Genomic DNA, 17,371 nt, shown 5'->3' with positions numbered 1-17,371 from the left:
CCCAAAATCTAAAGAACAACAACACCCAGCATTTACTTTCTATTTCCAAAATGTTCTCTGTTCTCTCAGTTTCTGCTTACATTTTATTTAATGATACTTCAAAATAAAATCACAAACTCTTCAGGAACTCGGAAGTGGGGTAGTCCACAATCCACCCTCTGCTACAGCATGAGACAGACAACGCATAGCCTTCTCTTAAAACACTATGTAAATTAAAGATGTGACAGTATTGACATTCAGTAAGTGGTTTGTTCCAAGATTCGGGAACTGTTGGCTGCTCATCCAATCCCATCCTCTGTACTTAAAGCCAATACCTCTGGTTAGTCACATGTGTACTTTGGAGATACCTCCAGTTAGCTCTCAGTCTACAAGAGAATAATAATTCAGGAGTACTATGGTCCTGGCAAATCAGTCATGTAGTAGGGGGAAAGTTTCTACCTGAGCTGCACATATATTTTGTGCACTACTTCACCACCCCTGCCTGTCCTTCATCCACATAGTACTTTTCTACCAATCTTATTAACGTTCAGCCCCTCTGAATGTTTTCATTGTAAGAGGATGTTCTAATCCAAAAACCATTTACTTCTGAATATATGCTGCTGAATTACAGTGCCATCAGGAGAAGCACAGCTCAGCTTCTCCTCTAAACATTTATTCGGGCTAAAACACTTCTACATAAATACTCTACAGTTCAAACATTTGTTACCAGGTTTCAGAGTAAAATTAAATTACAGTCATGGATACGTTATGTTTATTAATAAAGTGTCACAAAAATATTAGTGAAAGCTAAACAGGTAACACAAGGATATCAGGGAACATAAACGCTCAAGTTCCAGTAGCAATGTTTGCTTTGCCAGGTTACACATCCCATAAGTTTGATGGAATGCATTGCACATTATGTATCAAACTACACATCCAGGAAGAAAATTAACTTCTGAAGTTCTGGTTGGGATTTTAATTTTGCATTAAGTGAAAAGTAGAAAAGCAAGAATCCTGTTTGTTTGAACTTCTAGTAAATATTTACACCAAGGTTCAAGAAGGCAGAGTTTTGAACAGATAACAGGCACAAACGTCATTGAATCAATCTCTCCAGTATGAAGGAAGGAGTCAAGAGTCATAGGGAAGCTGGGACCCAAGCTCTCGCCCACAGAAGCCAAAGGGTCCTGCCTTTCCTGTGGAACACGAAGGTTGTTGTGGCATCTTTATTCTCTACTGCCACATGTGAAAGAAGCTGCAAGTCTTCCAGATGGAAGGCAGCAGGAACAGCTCCACAAGCAGTTTAAATACAGGTTGCTTTCTGCAGATTTCAATCTTGATTCTTTACTTGCCTTCACACCTGACACCTCTCTCCACATAGGCTGTTTAATGTCATTCTACCCAGAGTTCTCATCTTCAGTTCAGCTGCCATTACTTCCTTAACCCTTTTCTTGTGCCCTATTCACCCTCAGGAAACACATCTGCTTTTTTTTTTTTTAAAAAAAAAAGAAAACACTCAAATCCAAAAAGCACTCCTGCTACCAAATCTTAAACAAATAAAAACTCCCCTTTGGGCAGAAAATACAAGCTTAAGATTTTTCGCTATCAAGGAAAAAGCTCTTAAGATTGTAAAAGGCCTTGAAAACATTCAGATTCTAGACAAACATGCCTCCCATTATAAGAGTTTTTGGATAACAAGCTAGCATAGGACCAGACTTCTCATTTTTAGGAGCTGTGGAGAAGTAAGCCATACTGTGCTGTTATCGTCTCTTTCCAAGAAATCTCAACTCCCCCAGAACCCATTTAGCTTCTACTTGTCAAATCCCTGGGTGGTAAAAGGAATGTAAAATAAAATATAATGTTGCTTGTGAACTGTTTCTAGACTGAAAACACTTGATCAGTTACATAGATAAGGCACCTACATTCCTACTTCATCCCATTCTTGGATTTTTTCCGCCATCGTCATAGAGGTTTTCCACATGTTCGTCTCCCCCATTTAAGGAAGTTTGATTTAAGGACGCTCATTGCTCATAGCAATGAGCATGGCATCGTAACTAATAAGATTGTTCAATACCAAGACAGTTAGAGGACAAAAGCACATGATGCGAGGAAACAGGGGTTGTTAGTTTTATAAAGAGAAAAAACTAAGGAGCAATCTAATTGCAGACTGCAACAAGTTGGAAGGGACTTAACACAGACAAACTCTCCTCAGTAGTGGCAGATGGTGCAAGTAGAGAAAACAGCCACAAACTGTGTCTTGAGAGATTCAGATTAGGTATCAGGCAGAATTCTGTCCACTAGAAGTCTGTGCAGCACTGAAACAGGCTGCCTGGAGGGGCTGTGGTATCTCCATCCTCAGACATTTCCAAGAGTCTGCTACCCAAAGCCATAGCTGTTGACGTAACACAACATTAGCAATAGTCCTGCATTGAGCAGGAGACTGGTTGGACTAGATGGACAACACTTCATGATTTCTCTTATAATGTACATCTCTGAAGCTGAGACATTTCAGTATCAAACTTTAAGAGATTCCAAGTGAAAAGTAGATTCTGATTTATACCGTTCTGCAGCCTGATCCATAACCAGCACTAACTTTATCAACATCTCCCACCAGTCATAATTTTTGGGCAACATCAGAACTTGAAGCAAGTTAATTCACCACAATTTTTTTGTCAATATCAATGCCGTCTAAACAGACACTAATTAAAGAATTGTTGGTCAAAATCTACATGTAATGTGCTAAGATAAACAATTGATAAAGGATACAAAACCCGTAATTCCTACCATTCCCTAGCTTTTCTAGACAGAAAGCTGTGTATGTGAATGTTGAGATGCAGTTTAGAAACTAAGCCTCAGCTACTGTAAACAGTAACTGTCCTGTAGATTTGAAAGATGCACTTTGGGTTTAGGTTTTTATTTTGTTTAGAAACAAGAACATAGAGCGATTCCAATTTTTTCCCTGGAGTCTAACTAAAATCAATTGTCAGCCCCTTGAGGAAGGATGGTGTTGACTGCCCCTACTTGTCTAATGTAACAGCACACAAACCACATAGCAGCACAGCACTCATCCATACGTACATGTGCTAACAGACAACCAGCAATCATTCTGCGTGTCTTAATTACCCTTTGGGGCCTCTGAAAATCCAACAGCTGGAAATACAGTTCTAGTCTGAGAGACATCGAGGAATGGCAGTTAGGCAGGGAAAACTAACACATGGATGCGAGGACCAAATGTCACAGAGTAAAACTCACGGATTTCATCACCATATTATGTATAAGATAGTATCTACACACAGTGCAAAGAGCCCTTAACCCCAGCATATCCTTCAAGAGCTCAACCACTGATTAAAAGCAGAACACAAGTATGAAACACGCATTTCACCACAACACCTTCCGCTCCAAACCAAATCAAGTACAGGAAGAACTGAAATATTGACCGCTTGCTACGTTCTGGAGCTGGACGGCATACCTAAAGGGAACCACAGCAGCTGCCTAAAAGGACGTGGCAAGCTTAACCATGCGGGAGCCAAAAGGTGCCGGCCATTAGCCCGTGCTCCCCCATCGCCCGCGGGGCCGAGTGTCGCTGGCGGGCAGAGCCCGCCCCAGCCCAGCCCAGCGGGCGGCGGGGGGGCCGCGCTGAAGGAACAGCGCCACCTGCCGAGCCGCCCGCGCCGCTCCCGGCGCCGGGACGCGCCGCGGGCACGGGGCGGGTGGGCGTGCGGCCGGCGGGGAGGGAAGGAGCGGGGAGGCCGAGGGCGCTAGGCCGTTTCCGTCGGAGCGAGCCGGGACAGCCGTGCCGCGCTTGCTGAACCCGCGCCTCCTTCTTCATTTTGAGTAACACTGATACTACTAATAATAGGAGGGCCGTAACAGAAGTGCGAAGTGCTATCCGAAATGTTGTCCTAGCCCTCCCCCCGCAAAGTTTTTCACCTTCCCCCAAGGCAGCCCGTGGCCTCCCGGCAAGGGAGGAAACCCAGCGGACCACGGCCGCCCGGCAGGGCTGTGAGGGGAACGGTCAGGCGGGTCGGACGCCCGCGCTACTCCTCCTCAAAGACACCTCCCGGCCTGACACCGCAACGCCTGGCTGAACCTCCGCGGCGCTCCTCCCTTACGGGCGCCCTCAACCGCGGGGAAACCTGCCGCGTATTTCATAGCGGCCCCACGGCTGGCGAAAGGCCCTGAACCCCGCCGGCGTCCCGCTGAGGGGGGCCCCGCGTAACGGTCAGCCCTGCGCGGGACCGCCGCTCCAACGGCCACAGCTCGCGCGGCCGTTTGGGCGGTAACGGCCCGCAGGCCCCGACAGGGAGGGAGGGAGGGAAGGAGGCAGCTCCCGCATGGGCCTTCGCCCAGGTGTCCCACGTCCCTCCCGGCTGCTGCTCACCTGCCCTCCAGCCGCGGGACCAAGCCTGGCGTTGGCCGCCGCCCGGGGCCGAGCTGCCGCCGGCGCAGGGAAGGGAAAGCGCTCGCCCTGCCGCCCGCCGGGCCGGGAACCCGCGTACCTCCTGACACCGCTCGCCTCGGGGAGAGCAGACTGCTTCTCCCCGCTTCTCCTCCTCACGTTTTCGAAAGGCTAACAGAAAGGCTTGGGAAGTCACTCTGGAGAAGTTAAAGTGTGCGAAATTAGGAAATTAATTAACAGAATCCTCAGGCTGTTTTCACAAACAGCTTTGAAAGACTGGGGGGAAAATTAAGCAACGTGTGGGTCTCCTGCCTAGAAACTACTGCATTCTCAGCCTCGCTATTTCAGCATAAGAGCCAGCAAGCCATCAGTGCACTTATACGCTTACTTTCCAATACTTTTTAAAAGAACAATTTTAAACTGTAGAAAATACCATTCTACACGGACAATCATGTCACACTGAATATTTTCAGAAATTGGGGGGGGGGGGGGAGAAAAAATATATCCAGAATAAATTACCTACCAAAACTATTTAGACCATAAAAAATAATGCACAACCACAGCAAAGCTATCAGGCGAAAACGTTTATGGGCATTTTTAACTGGAGACTATAGTTACTCTTCTTGTGCTCTTGATGTTATAAAAACAGTTAAAATCTACTGTAGCGTGCCCCTGTGACAAATAATATTGCATTTCATGACAGTTACTGTATTTACTTTGTTCTATTCTGGCTTATGCAAATAAATTCAGCACAAAAGAAAACGAATAAAATTATAAAGTAAGCGTTTCTTTACAAAGGAGAAAAATATCTCATGGTGATCAGGCCATTTGAGAGAACTTCTCACAAACGGCCTGCGTTTATGCTGACAGGGCTGACAGAAATAAAATTCTGCCCATGAGGAGAATGATGTCGTTTTTAAGCTTCGAAAGTTGAAAAGAAAAATTGGAAGCTGAAGTATCTGCAATTCCAACTCTAAATAAGATCTTTATTTAACTCTTGGAATAGAACCCAAAACTTGCTCGCTCTTTTTATTTATTTATTTATTTGAAACCACGGAAAACTGATACCCAACCTTCAGCAACCTATTACCAGTAAGTAAAATGACTGATGAGGCTAATGAAATATGGGGGGGTCTGTATTTTTCATTATAAAAAATGGTACGGGGACATTGCACTTTTGTACACTTAGCTTTTTTTGTTGTTGCAGGTTTTGTTTTTTTTTTTTTAAATAGATATCTCATAATTTGAAGTAACATGGTAAAAATGCTAGTTTCAAAAGAAAGAGAAAAGAAGGCTTTGTCCCTCCCTTAATGATGATCACGGAATAGAAATTAGGACACTTTTTACTTTATGTCAAGTTAAAAGCTGTTTTTAAAACATACCAAAATGCAGTACCGTTATGATCATACTGAATTTTTCAGATGAATGCAATACAGACTACAATTATCAAAACAACACATTTAAAGAGTATCACAGTGCTCCACATTTTAAAAAGGCATTTCTTTCTGGTAACAATTTGTAACAAGAGGCAGTCATAAACATACTTCTGCAGTAATATGCATGATCTCAATTTATTTTTCAAATCATTTCCCCCATTTGTTTAGTCAATTCCACCTAATTTTTTTTTTATTTAAACTTCCATTTTAAATGCATGCTTAATGCAAGCAGCTGAAGACAGTGCGCAGATGAAAGCAAAGTCAAAGCCAGCTAAAGTACACCAAAAGTACATTCTACCCTTGACTACTCACATACTGCTTCTGAAGACATCAACAAAACTTTCATATTATATTCAGAAAGCAGTACTAAACAATGCTGTCATCAGTTTAACAATATTCATATAATTAAAATACTCATCTGGCACATCTCATAGCTTTATATTGCTAAAAGTAATACCTATCACAAAGGAGAAAAAAAAGTACAGTACAAACAAATTTATTTTTCGTCATGTTCCGATTTCATGCAAAAGCAGCATCCACAGACTGAAGAAACCACCATTGCATTCTGATTCGAGGCTCTGAATGTGAATGAAGAGATTTTAGTTCCAGAGAGGCAGATGTTTAAATGTCCCTCTCCAAAGCAAAATCATTCACTTTACAGTAATAAAAATAAATTCAGTTTTGTTCTAGTAGGAAGAAAACAAGGAGTCTAAAAACGAGAAACAGCACATGCTTGATTACAGAAAATTGGAGGTGAAGGGAAGAACTTACGAAAGCTATAGTAAAAGTGCTCATATTTTTTTAACACTGTCTCTTTCATTATATTGAAAAAAGGAGAATAACATGAAACAAATATACTTTCAATGCACCCTAAAAGCAAATGCCTTGGGGGGGAGGAGTATATTAACCAAAAAAATTACTTTCTCAGTCAGCCATTCAGTGTAAAATGACACAAAGTCTATGATTCACAAAAACAGAATCCCAAGTGGTTAGTTTGACCTTCAATCACCAAAATAGTCTGCTTGCATTTCAGACCTGATACACAAGTCGTGAAAGGCAGGGTGACAGTAGGAAATATAAAAAGTTGTAAGGAGACCAGAGCTCAGGCAAAACATAGATAAATCTTGGTTTTAACAGAACGCATTGTTTTAAGAAGTACTAAGGAAATTCCACTGCTAACGAGTAGGAAGAAGAACATGTACAACAGTATAACATGCCTGGTTTCATTTGGGAAAAAAGTACTTAATCTTTTATTTTACAAAGATACCTTTCAGTTTCAATCTTTTGTCTCATACAAATTGTTTGATAGCATTTGTTTTACTTTGAAACTCTTTTTCAAAACCACCTGGTGATTTTGGTAATACTCCCCACTTCAAATACAGTATCACTTAGAAGTTGACAAGGTAAGTTTGGCATCTCAGACAAAAAATGAATACAGACTAAGATGTCAGTCGGTATCAAAAGAAAACTAAAATTAGGTTGTTTCATAATTTTTGTATTTGTTGGCCAGTTTCAAGTTTTTCTGATGGCTCAGCTGTCCTAAGATTCTGCAGTGGTGTGAAAGCAAGAGACACATGTACGGATGAGAAACTTTCTGTGTGCCCAGCTGAGGGGAAGGCTGAAGCGTGACACCAGGAAACCTACTGGCATTAAGGACCTACTGCAAAAAAAACTCCAATCACCGGACACAATTAACCGCAAGACACAAAGCTGCAGGAAAACAAACCTCATTATTTCCACCGCTCATGGAAATACTTACTAATCTTGAAAACGTCTTCCATATAAACAGAGAAACTTTCTGTTCCCAGTGGCCTGAATAAGTGATTCTTGAATGCAGCTTGTCTGAGTGCACCTTAATCACAGGCAAAATGTAACTCTGCACAAGTTCTCCTCTACCTTCATCTAGTCACAAGTGATATCCAGATGCTTATTTAGTCAGAGTCTTCTTCAGTCACCGTGTCCATGATATCCCACAAAAAAAGGCCAAAAAGTTTTTACAGTGCCACACATGAGCTGACTATCAAAACCAGAACAAACGCAGCCAGGAAGACTGCCACTGTCATAGGCAGGCAGTAATACAGTCTAATGTGACAAACTACTTTCAGGCTTTTGAAATATAAGAAAGGAGGCATTTTCTTCATTTTCACTTGGATTTTTGGATTCTAACCCAATTACCATTGATGGAAAAACTCTCATTAATCTCAGTCACGCATGCTGTAGCCTTCCTAGCACAACAAAAACTATTACAGAAGCAGGGAATGTTGTCCTTCTCTAATACGAACCAGTTTCCATTACTGAGATGATCGGCTTGCTTTGTCCAAATGATCATGAGAGAGACCACTAAGAAAAAGCAGTTATTCACACCAGATTTTCAAAGCACTTCAGTGTACAGTCAGCAGCTGAGGTACGTGCCCAAAAGTTTAAGGTACTGAGCACGGCCAGCTCTCGAGGAAGGCAGATGGTTCTGAAGAAACTTGGGGACCTAGAAAACTTCTGTCACGATCAAAGACAGTGTCTTTATTTCCCAACCAGCCTTCTGAAATTTTGACCGCAATTTACTAACTTTGGCCACATACAGAACAGGTTGGGGTTGGGTTTTTGGTTTGGTTTGGTTGGGTTTTGTTTTTTAATAATTATCTATTGCATGACAATAATAAATGCCAGAGCATTCTTTTCTCTAGCTACAAGCACAACAAGATAAGCATGATTTCTCTCTTACTTTTCTACCGACTATATAAAAAAAAAAGTGCCCCAACATTTCAAGTCCATAAATATGAGTAATAAACATGTGAAGATCAAGTCCCAAGTTGGGTGACTGCAGAACGACGTACTGCGATTATGTCACAAATATATCTTTTTTTTTTTTCCAAACTTCCCAAAGAACATGGAGCTAGAGTCAAATTAGAAACATCTTTCTTACTAAAAAAAAAAGATGCTGAAACCAGTAGAACTACTCGCATGAATATGCAGAGCGGGATTTAGACTGTACTCTTTTTGTCCTGTATGAATTATCCATCACATTTCTGTTGTATATTATTAAAGTGACTTGCTTTTTTTATCCTCCCAACCCCCACATCTGTGCTGCTGTAATTTACGTGAATTGCAGTTAATGATCACTTGCGTTATGCTTAATCAGCATATCAATAATATACTCTGCACAGACTAAGTAGCTCTTCTTTCTTTCCCCTTTAATGAAACCTATAGAAATGGAACTGGTATTTGACTGATTGGCATTACAAAAAGGTTGCCTAGGCAGGTGCTGGAGATGGTAGTACAGGATACAGGCCTTGTGGCTGCTGCCAATCATGCTCAAGCATCAGCAAAGCCCGCTATTATATTTTTTAATTCCATTGCCTTGCTATCTAGAGGGGCCGATGTTTTGTACTTAAGGGATTTTAATGAGCTTGACCAGATCAGTGTTACTGATGCCAAGACTGTGGCTGTGTGGGATGTTTCAAGGACAGATCACATTCTTACAGGGTGATATTATTAACCACAGTCTAAAACACTGCCATTAGAGTGTTCTTATGTGGGACACAGAAATCTTTGAATACAAATGAGCTATAAATCTTAACATGAATATTCAGGAATTTCTGGAAAGCTGTTATTATACATGCCCAAGTCGAGACAGACTTAAAAGCATGAAGAACAACCATTGAACGCTGAAAATGACAACCGATCAATTTGGGTCGTTTTGCCAGAAATCAGTCAATATCATGTATCGGTAAGTTAAAATTATTAACCTAGTAAAAGGCTTCTTAAACGCTTCGGCTAAACTATTTTTAAAAATTCTGTAAGTCACCAGCTTCAGTATACTGACATTTATGGCTTCAGATGAGAACACTGCTGCATGCTGGAGAAGAATTGGCACAACACCAATATTCTCATTTGTGAATCACAGCCTCAAGTGTAGCTCTATTAGCTTTACCTTGTAAATTACCACTATGCTATTAGCAATCTTTCAATATGATGTGACATCTTTATTATAATGTTTTTCCACTGAAGTTTAAGTTCATATTTTAGTTAGCTCAGAGACAGATGCAGCCATATTTACCAGGTTTAATTAATTGACTATAAATAAAGGGCTGTAAAAAGAAGGCCTCTCTTTCACATGATGTTCAAGTTGTCATCATTTCACAGCAAAATGCCAATTCAGATAGGATAGATGTTACTATTTCTATACTTTACATTCATGTTGCAATATGGAAGCTTAAAATTTCACAGTATTTTGAAGGCTACAGTTTAGAGTCTCAGTTCTCTTACAAAAACACTTACAGTACATGATCTACATTAATTTACTACCATGCGATTTTTAACTAAGAATTTCATTAACTTGTAAGAACATCAGTGCAATTCCATGATTTACTTTGGCTTCGATATCCGTGGACATTACAGTAAATAGGCACAGCATGCACAGACACACACAAACAAGTTGTGCTGGATTTACCTGACAAAAACTCACAGAAGCTAATCAAATTGCTTTGAGAGATCTGGTGGCCCTTTTTGGTGGGGTAATGTAGAACATCTGTTTTTCTTATAGCCCCCAAGATACTCTGTATCATTCCCTACCAACTGCTTTAGGCATCCAAGGCAAGAGAGGCACAGCTGCAGGGAGCAGAGCAGTAGATCTGCACAGCTGCAAGAAGATGAACAGAGCAGAAGAGTAAAGCAGAGGAGGGCAGGGCAGCTGGGAGAGAAGAAGAAAAAAAAAAAAGGCTTTGCAAAAAAAAAAAAAAAAGAGGAAAAAATGCAAGCGAAGACAAAAAAAACCTGATGAGCTAGAAATTGCTGGAGAGTTCCCTCTTGGACATCCTGTTTATAAAGGTTTCTTATTGGGAAAAGTCAGCAGGAACAGCCACTAGAAAGAAACATGAATCCTCTTCCCACTTCTTCCCCATGAGAATGGAACAATTTGTTCAGAGACACAGAGAGAGATCCATGTGTAAACTCAAAAAATAAACCAAGCCTTAATCCTTAAATACTGCTAAACAGCTGCATAACACTTGATATCAAGAAGGCACTACTTAAATACTAACAACTGAATCCCGTAAGGCAGAGGTGCAAAAGTACTGTTACCACTGATCTCTCTAAAAGAGATAAAAGTGAAGTAACAGATTGCCCAAAGCCACAGAAGAATCAAAAAGCGGATGTTCACGATCCTACAAACAAACCAACGAGCAAATACCTGCCAACACCGAGAATTCAAAAAACATGGTTGGTTTGGAAAAAGGATAGTTGCTGGACTCTTAGCTCGCAACTCCTCGCCCTTATCAAGACGAGAGACAACATTTCCCAAGGACTTAGAAGTGCCAGTACTCTCTGGCAGAGGTTTACTCGTTGGGTAGAAGACACAGGCAGCCAGACACGCATGAAAACTTCTAGGAGTTGTCATCCTAAAGGTAGAAAACCAAAATGAGACTGCCATAGAGGAAGGAAACAAAGCGCCTTAAAGGTAGGCACAGGCAACAGGACAGCAAGAGAAGGAGCCACAGGTCTCCAAGTGCCTTCTTTCAGCAAAGACTTGATGGCACAGCCTTCTCTGAGGGCGAGGGAAGCTCCAGACACCAGGGCTTCAGCCTGCCAAGTGGTTTTTTTTTTTGTTCGGGGGACAGAATGCAGGAATGCAAGAGTCTCTTTGCATATCTGCGCTGTGCAATGTAGAAAGAGAGTAATGGGTTGTTCCTACACACAAACACACATACACATTCCACAGAGACAAGAATTTGGGGAGTGACCAGATATCAGCACCACTGGACAGCTATGCCCTGATATTAAGTCATCAAAAATTTTAAAAAGAGACTGGTGGCAAATGCTATGTAAAAATGATGGAGTTAGCAAGTTCAAAAGCACAAATGCTCCAAGACGGCACTTTTACTTCTCCAAATAGAATGCCTAGTTTCATTAGATCTGGATACAAGGTAAATAAAAAAAGAAAAACAACCCACAAGAACTATTTAGGCATTTCTTTAATAACATTTTAACTCCTAAGTAACAGTACTTGAACAATTCAGCACAAACGTTATCCAATAAGTACTTAATCACCCGCTATGTCCACACATTTTTAACCTTCCACAACTTCCATCTGAATAAATTAGCAAGTGATACTATGAAACAGTCCCATGATATCTTTTAGAAATACACATTGCGATAGAAGACGGAACAGTACCTAAAGACAATTTTTTTTTGCTCAATGCACCTCTTGCTTTCATTTTCTCCAGTAAGAGTGAGCTCTTCCTGGGGATTACATGCAGTGCAACGTATGTTCTAAAGAGAAGGCACCATATCTATATAAGCCATATATTGCAAGTTTAGAGCAGACTATTTTTGAAGCTCCAAAGAACCAGCGCTATTGCACGGTGTCCTCTGAAGAGGAAACAATGGTTAAATAGCACATTGGTCTGTAGCAGCACTTTTCCATTTCACAGTCTAGTGAACTCACCCCATGTGATGGGTAGGAGATCCAGCCCAGCTCCCCTTGAATTGTTTTTGAATCCAGCAGATTAACTACAAAAGAAGACAAAATGAAGAGGAATGAGTTTCATTTGCCTCTGTCCAGTTAACCTCAGTTACCCATACCAAAAGATGTGTTTATTTGGGGACCTTGTGAAGCAGTTGATTTGTTCAGGTGGCCTGGCAGTTAGCTACAAAGAAGAAAAAGACAGACAAATGAAAAGGATTGTCTTGTTTATCTTAAAACATGGTATGAACAGCAGACGGGGGAACTTTGCAAAACAAAAAAGCGACAAAAAAACCAAACAATGGATCGCTGGCCAAATCAATTACAGCAGGGGGTGGGAACAGAGCGCTTCTATCAGCTGCACAAACTACAGCATTTTCCCCTTGGACACCTGAAATTTGGGTCAATGCATCTATCTACATAGGTGAGATCTGAATATTTTAATCATTATTTGATTAAAGGCCTGTATTTGGAATATATAATGTTCTCAGAATACAGGAATAAATAATGAATGCTGATTAAAGTCTTTCCTGCAGTTCTTTCTTCCTTCTGATCTAATTTGTTCTCAAATTGTCTTGTAGTAGTGAAGTGTTTTCTAAATGTCATGTGTAACACCTTAGATACAAAAATAATTATTTACAATGTTATAAGTTTAGACAAACCTACTTTTAAAGAGGGCCATCAGTTCACTGCTAATCTTGCTGCTGTTATTTTTTTTTAGAGGCATGCAACAATTTTCAGAGTAAGAAGGAAGATTTGATTTGTAAACAGTCTGATATAAACATTTTCAGTCAATCAAATCACAGGGTTTTTATACCCATTTTAAAACATGAGAGGTATTTAAAATAAATAAATAAAAATTAAAGGATATTCTTCTTTGGTATTTACTTATTTGTTTTTTTAGAAGCACAAAAATAAATTCTGTTCCTAATCCTGGCCGTATAGTCTCCAAGCGTTTAATCACACAGTTCCCTAACTAACCATTTATTTATTAACATGAAGCAGAACAGGTGAATTGATACAAAGTATCATACAAAAAAAAAAGCGCCTCTATATAAATACAACCGATGAAGTATTAGTACACAAGGTGACAATGCTGTTCGCAACTGCACCAATCTGTGCACCTTCAATATTTATTATCTGCGATTTGGGCTTACTTTTGTTGGCCCCTCCCCCCCCCTTTTTTCCCTTCAATATGGAAATTACTGTCAATGAGAAAAGACAAATCCCACCATATGCAAGGGAATTTTAACACCTGAGAATGATGGATCTATTAGAGGTGGCCACTGTAGCAGTCTGAGCAGCTTCAGCTTCAGCTTCTATTTGTAAGCCTGAAGGGTTGTCACTGCTCCGATAACCAGGTGGTCTGGGTATTGGTGCTCAGAGAAAATAAAAGAATAGGACTAGGAAGGGAAAAAATGAGGGAAACTATCTATGAATCTGCTAAGTTAAGCTATTTGTATTATTTCATCATCCTCCTTTTAATTGCTGTTTAATTTTGGACATCACTTAAAAAAATAGAGCTATGAAGGCATTTTTTTTTTCCTGTTATTGGGATGTACAGGAGGAGACACAGTAGGGAAAAACAGGTGTACAGTATTAGAAATAAGACCATGTTATAAACAACCACGAATATACACATTTGTCTACACTTGTGTGCACATGCCTGTGTTGCATATGTGTATATATATGCAGTGCTATACTACCATGAATGAGCTGCTCTGCCATCTACATGAGGAAAAAATGTTTCCCCCTACAGTTATACATCCCTTTAAAAGAAAACAACAGTATTTTGAATTTTTACCTACATCAATAAACAAAATATCTTACCTAATCTTACAGAAAGAACGTTAATTCAGTACTATATATTTCTTAGCTCTGAATTTTTCAATAATTAAATTCTTAATCACCTACACAAAGAAAAATCAGTCAACCCTTTGAGTGCATAGGGCTCTAGGCAGACTATTCTGAAGCAAGGTTTGCATCTATAAAAAGGAAATACCAATAAAAGCTCAAAGGGAAAAAGTGCACTTCTTGCTTTCGTGACTACAAATTCTCACAGATTATGGATCTCCTGGGATAAGACAGATATGTTTGTTGTGCATCTGCAACACATGGTGGTGAAGGAAGTATGACTTCTGAGGTAAATTACTTGGCAATAAGTTGCTAAGGCAAATCACTCGGAAGTAAACTTAATATATATATTGTTTAAGAATAAGCTTCTTGAAAACATGATTGCAGCCACTTCTGAAATTTATGAATTCAGTCCAAATTCATCAGCCTCATCTGGAAGAATAAACAGGCAACAGAATCAAAACCTGGTGGTAGTTTCCCTCTCCTTGCCAAGCAGCCTAGCAGTTAGAGCATGCCCTCAAGGTGCAGATCAGCGTTCAGCATCACTCTATGCCACCTTGATAATGCCAACTCCCTGCTGCCTGCCTGTCCCTCAGAGCAGGTTTACCAGGTTACTAGGTCCTCCTAGGAGAAGTACTCACAGACATTACGACAGGGCCATGCGGGGCAATTAAAGATTCAGTGCAAGCCACGTGTGGCCCACGACAGGTGGATGCCCCAGCCACGGGGCAACTTGTGTTGCAATACATTGAGATCAAATTTACAACATTAACATTTTTTCAGCCTCTCTCCTTCATTCCACTTTCCATATCTTCCTCATCTCCTTCAAACTGGCACTGCTAGGCAAACTACTTTTCCATGCTCGTGTGTTTCTCTACATTTTAGAAATCCTTGGAAGGGAGGTTTTCCCACTGACTACAGTAGGATTCTAGTTCAGATGCAAGTCAGAGAATGCAAGTAGGTACCTAAAAGGAGTTGTATGAATGCTCCCATTACTGACAAAAAAAAAAAAAAAAACCAAAAAAAACTAAAGCTATGTTCCAGACCTGTAACTTTATTAATAAGTAGTTTTGTGCTAAACATGTTTATATGCTTTCATACTGCAGTATTCAACTTCCTCCATTTTCATTTGTGCAAGGAACAAAGCCTCTCATGTCAAGTAACTATTTAATATCTAGCAGAATAAGATCAGAAAACCTCAGGTTCCTTCACTGATCTAGCCACATGGTCTTCAGTGACTATAAAGACCATTCGTTCCTTTTTTTTTTTTTTTTGGTGAAATGCCAAGAAATAGAAGACCAGAGGAGGGAAAAAATACACAAAGAAAGAAAACACAATTAAACTGACCTCCTAGATAACTGTCACTTTGCCTGGATGTCTTTATCATTTGTCTAGTAAGAATTATACTACAGGCAAGCAGAAACACAAGAGTAGACTGCCTGAGCGCTAAAATTGTTTAGAATCCAACTGAAATTCATATATACAATACTTTTTCCCTATAAAAAAATTTCAGAAAAAAAAATACTTTTCACCAAAAGTGTACTTTCTTTAATAGTATCTAAAATACAAAACGTATTTCCTTCCAGCTGGTCACCTGAAAAAAACTCCCCCCTCTCCTTGAAAAAAAGCTTCTATGACACTCATTTTTCCTGTGACTTCAAGAGAGAGTTGTACACCTCGATAAGGAGCAAACAATTAATACAGAACTTACAGGCTGCAATCATCATGGTCCCTAGACAAAAATGATAGGGAAGGGTAGTGTTACATTTTGTTATTATATGTCCTAACATTACATATTAATCTGGAAATTGAAGGAGAAAAAAGCATTTCCCTATGCTAAGACTGAAGAAATAAATAAAGAATGGATTCGATATTAATTGTCTGAATTTTTTTTGCATGGATTTGTAGGATTAGGTAAAAAGTAAAAAAGTAAAACTTTACACAAGCACTTGATTACTCATTTCAACTTCTTTCAACCCTGATATATCCTCTAGTGTAACAAAAGGCAACACTTGGTTCACAAAACTGACCTGACCAATTCATGAAGTGTAACATGAAGACATATTCAGTCAGATCATGATCAGCGGGCATATATCAGTGTGACCCCAACTTTTTCCCAGATACAATTAAAGTTAAATGAAAGCCAATGTTTAAATGTACTGCAGTTGCCTACAGCCACGTATTTACCAGATGAAAGAGGGAACTGGAGAGAAGAGAGTTCAACCTCTCTTGCGGCACTGTCCTGTGCAAGGTCTGTCTTTTCTTAAAGACACAAAAACAAACAAAAGAGGTCAAACTACTTCGTGTGGCAATACATTTTCTTTCCTTGCAAGTCTAACAACCAGGTACTCCAGAACAACTGGCCCAGTGAAGAGCATGGCTGTGCAAGCATTCGTAACTGCAGGTCAGATATGGTCCTAACTTGAGGGTCCGATTACCCACAACTCTCATGTTCTTAAATGGGGTACTGGGGAACAGCAGAAGAGGAAGGGTTGGCATATTATGTCCCAAAAATAAAGCCAGTAACTCTTCTTCCTTTCTATTACTGCTTTCCAGAAGAGAGTAAAGAGGTAGTTTTACAAGTCAGGCCACATGAAAAAGAATCAGGATTTCCAGGCTCTTTCTGAAGCTTATGCATTTCTCACCCAACTCATTTGCACTCCTTGCGTCTCCTCCTCCTGCAAAACTGTGATTATCATTCAGCTAACTCTTACAGACATCTCTGATGTTGACCAAGCCAGTTACTAAGGGTAACTCTTAAACTAGCTGAACAGCTTTGTTGCTACCAACGATCCTTTCCTACAGAATGCCTTGAAAAGGATCACTGGTTATGTTAAGGAGACACAGAGGAGTTCTCATTAAACAACTTTTAAAAAAAGTGCTGTCTAATAATCTCAGTGTGCCGCACTGGTGTTGTGGTTTAACCCCAGTCGGCAACCAAGCACCACACAGCCGCTTGCTCACCCTCACCGGCCCCGGTGGGATGGGGAAGAGAACCAGAAGAGTAAAAGTGAGAAAACTTTTGAGATAATAACAGTTTAATAATTGAAATAAAGTAAAATAGTAATAATAATAAAATATACAAAGCCAGTGATGCACAATGCAATCACCACCTGCCTACCAATGCCCAGCCAGTCCCAGAGCAGCGGCCCCCCCGGCCAGCTTTCCCCCAGTTTATGTACTGAGCATGACGCCACATGGTATGGAATGTCCCTGTGACCAGTTTGGGTCAGCTGTCCTGGCTGTGCC

General features: G+C 40.3%; 1 protein-coding gene across 2 annotated transcripts in view; it reads right to left on the bottom strand.

Annotated features, from left to right (window-relative positions):
• Nucleotides 1–17,371, bottom strand: part of EPHA3 (EPH receptor A3) — a 235,162-nt gene that overhangs the window by 203,968 nt on the left and 13,823 nt on the right. For both annotated transcript variants that reach the window (XM_076350835.1, XM_076350842.1), the window contains exon 2: nucleotides 12,251–12,315. In XM_076350835.1, the coding sequence (XP_076206950.1) occupies nucleotides 12,251–12,315 (65 nt within the window). The remainder of the gene's footprint in view (nucleotides 1–12,250; nucleotides 12,316–17,371) is intronic.

The sequence above is a fragment of the Aptenodytes patagonicus genome, chromosome 1 (genome assembly GCF_965638725.1).
Source record: "Aptenodytes patagonicus chromosome 1, bAptPat1.pri.cur, whole genome shotgun sequence".
Lineage (NCBI taxonomy): Eukaryota > Metazoa > Chordata > Aves > Sphenisciformes > Spheniscidae > Aptenodytes > Aptenodytes patagonicus.
This window is presented reverse-complemented; position numbering and strand designations above follow the sequence as displayed.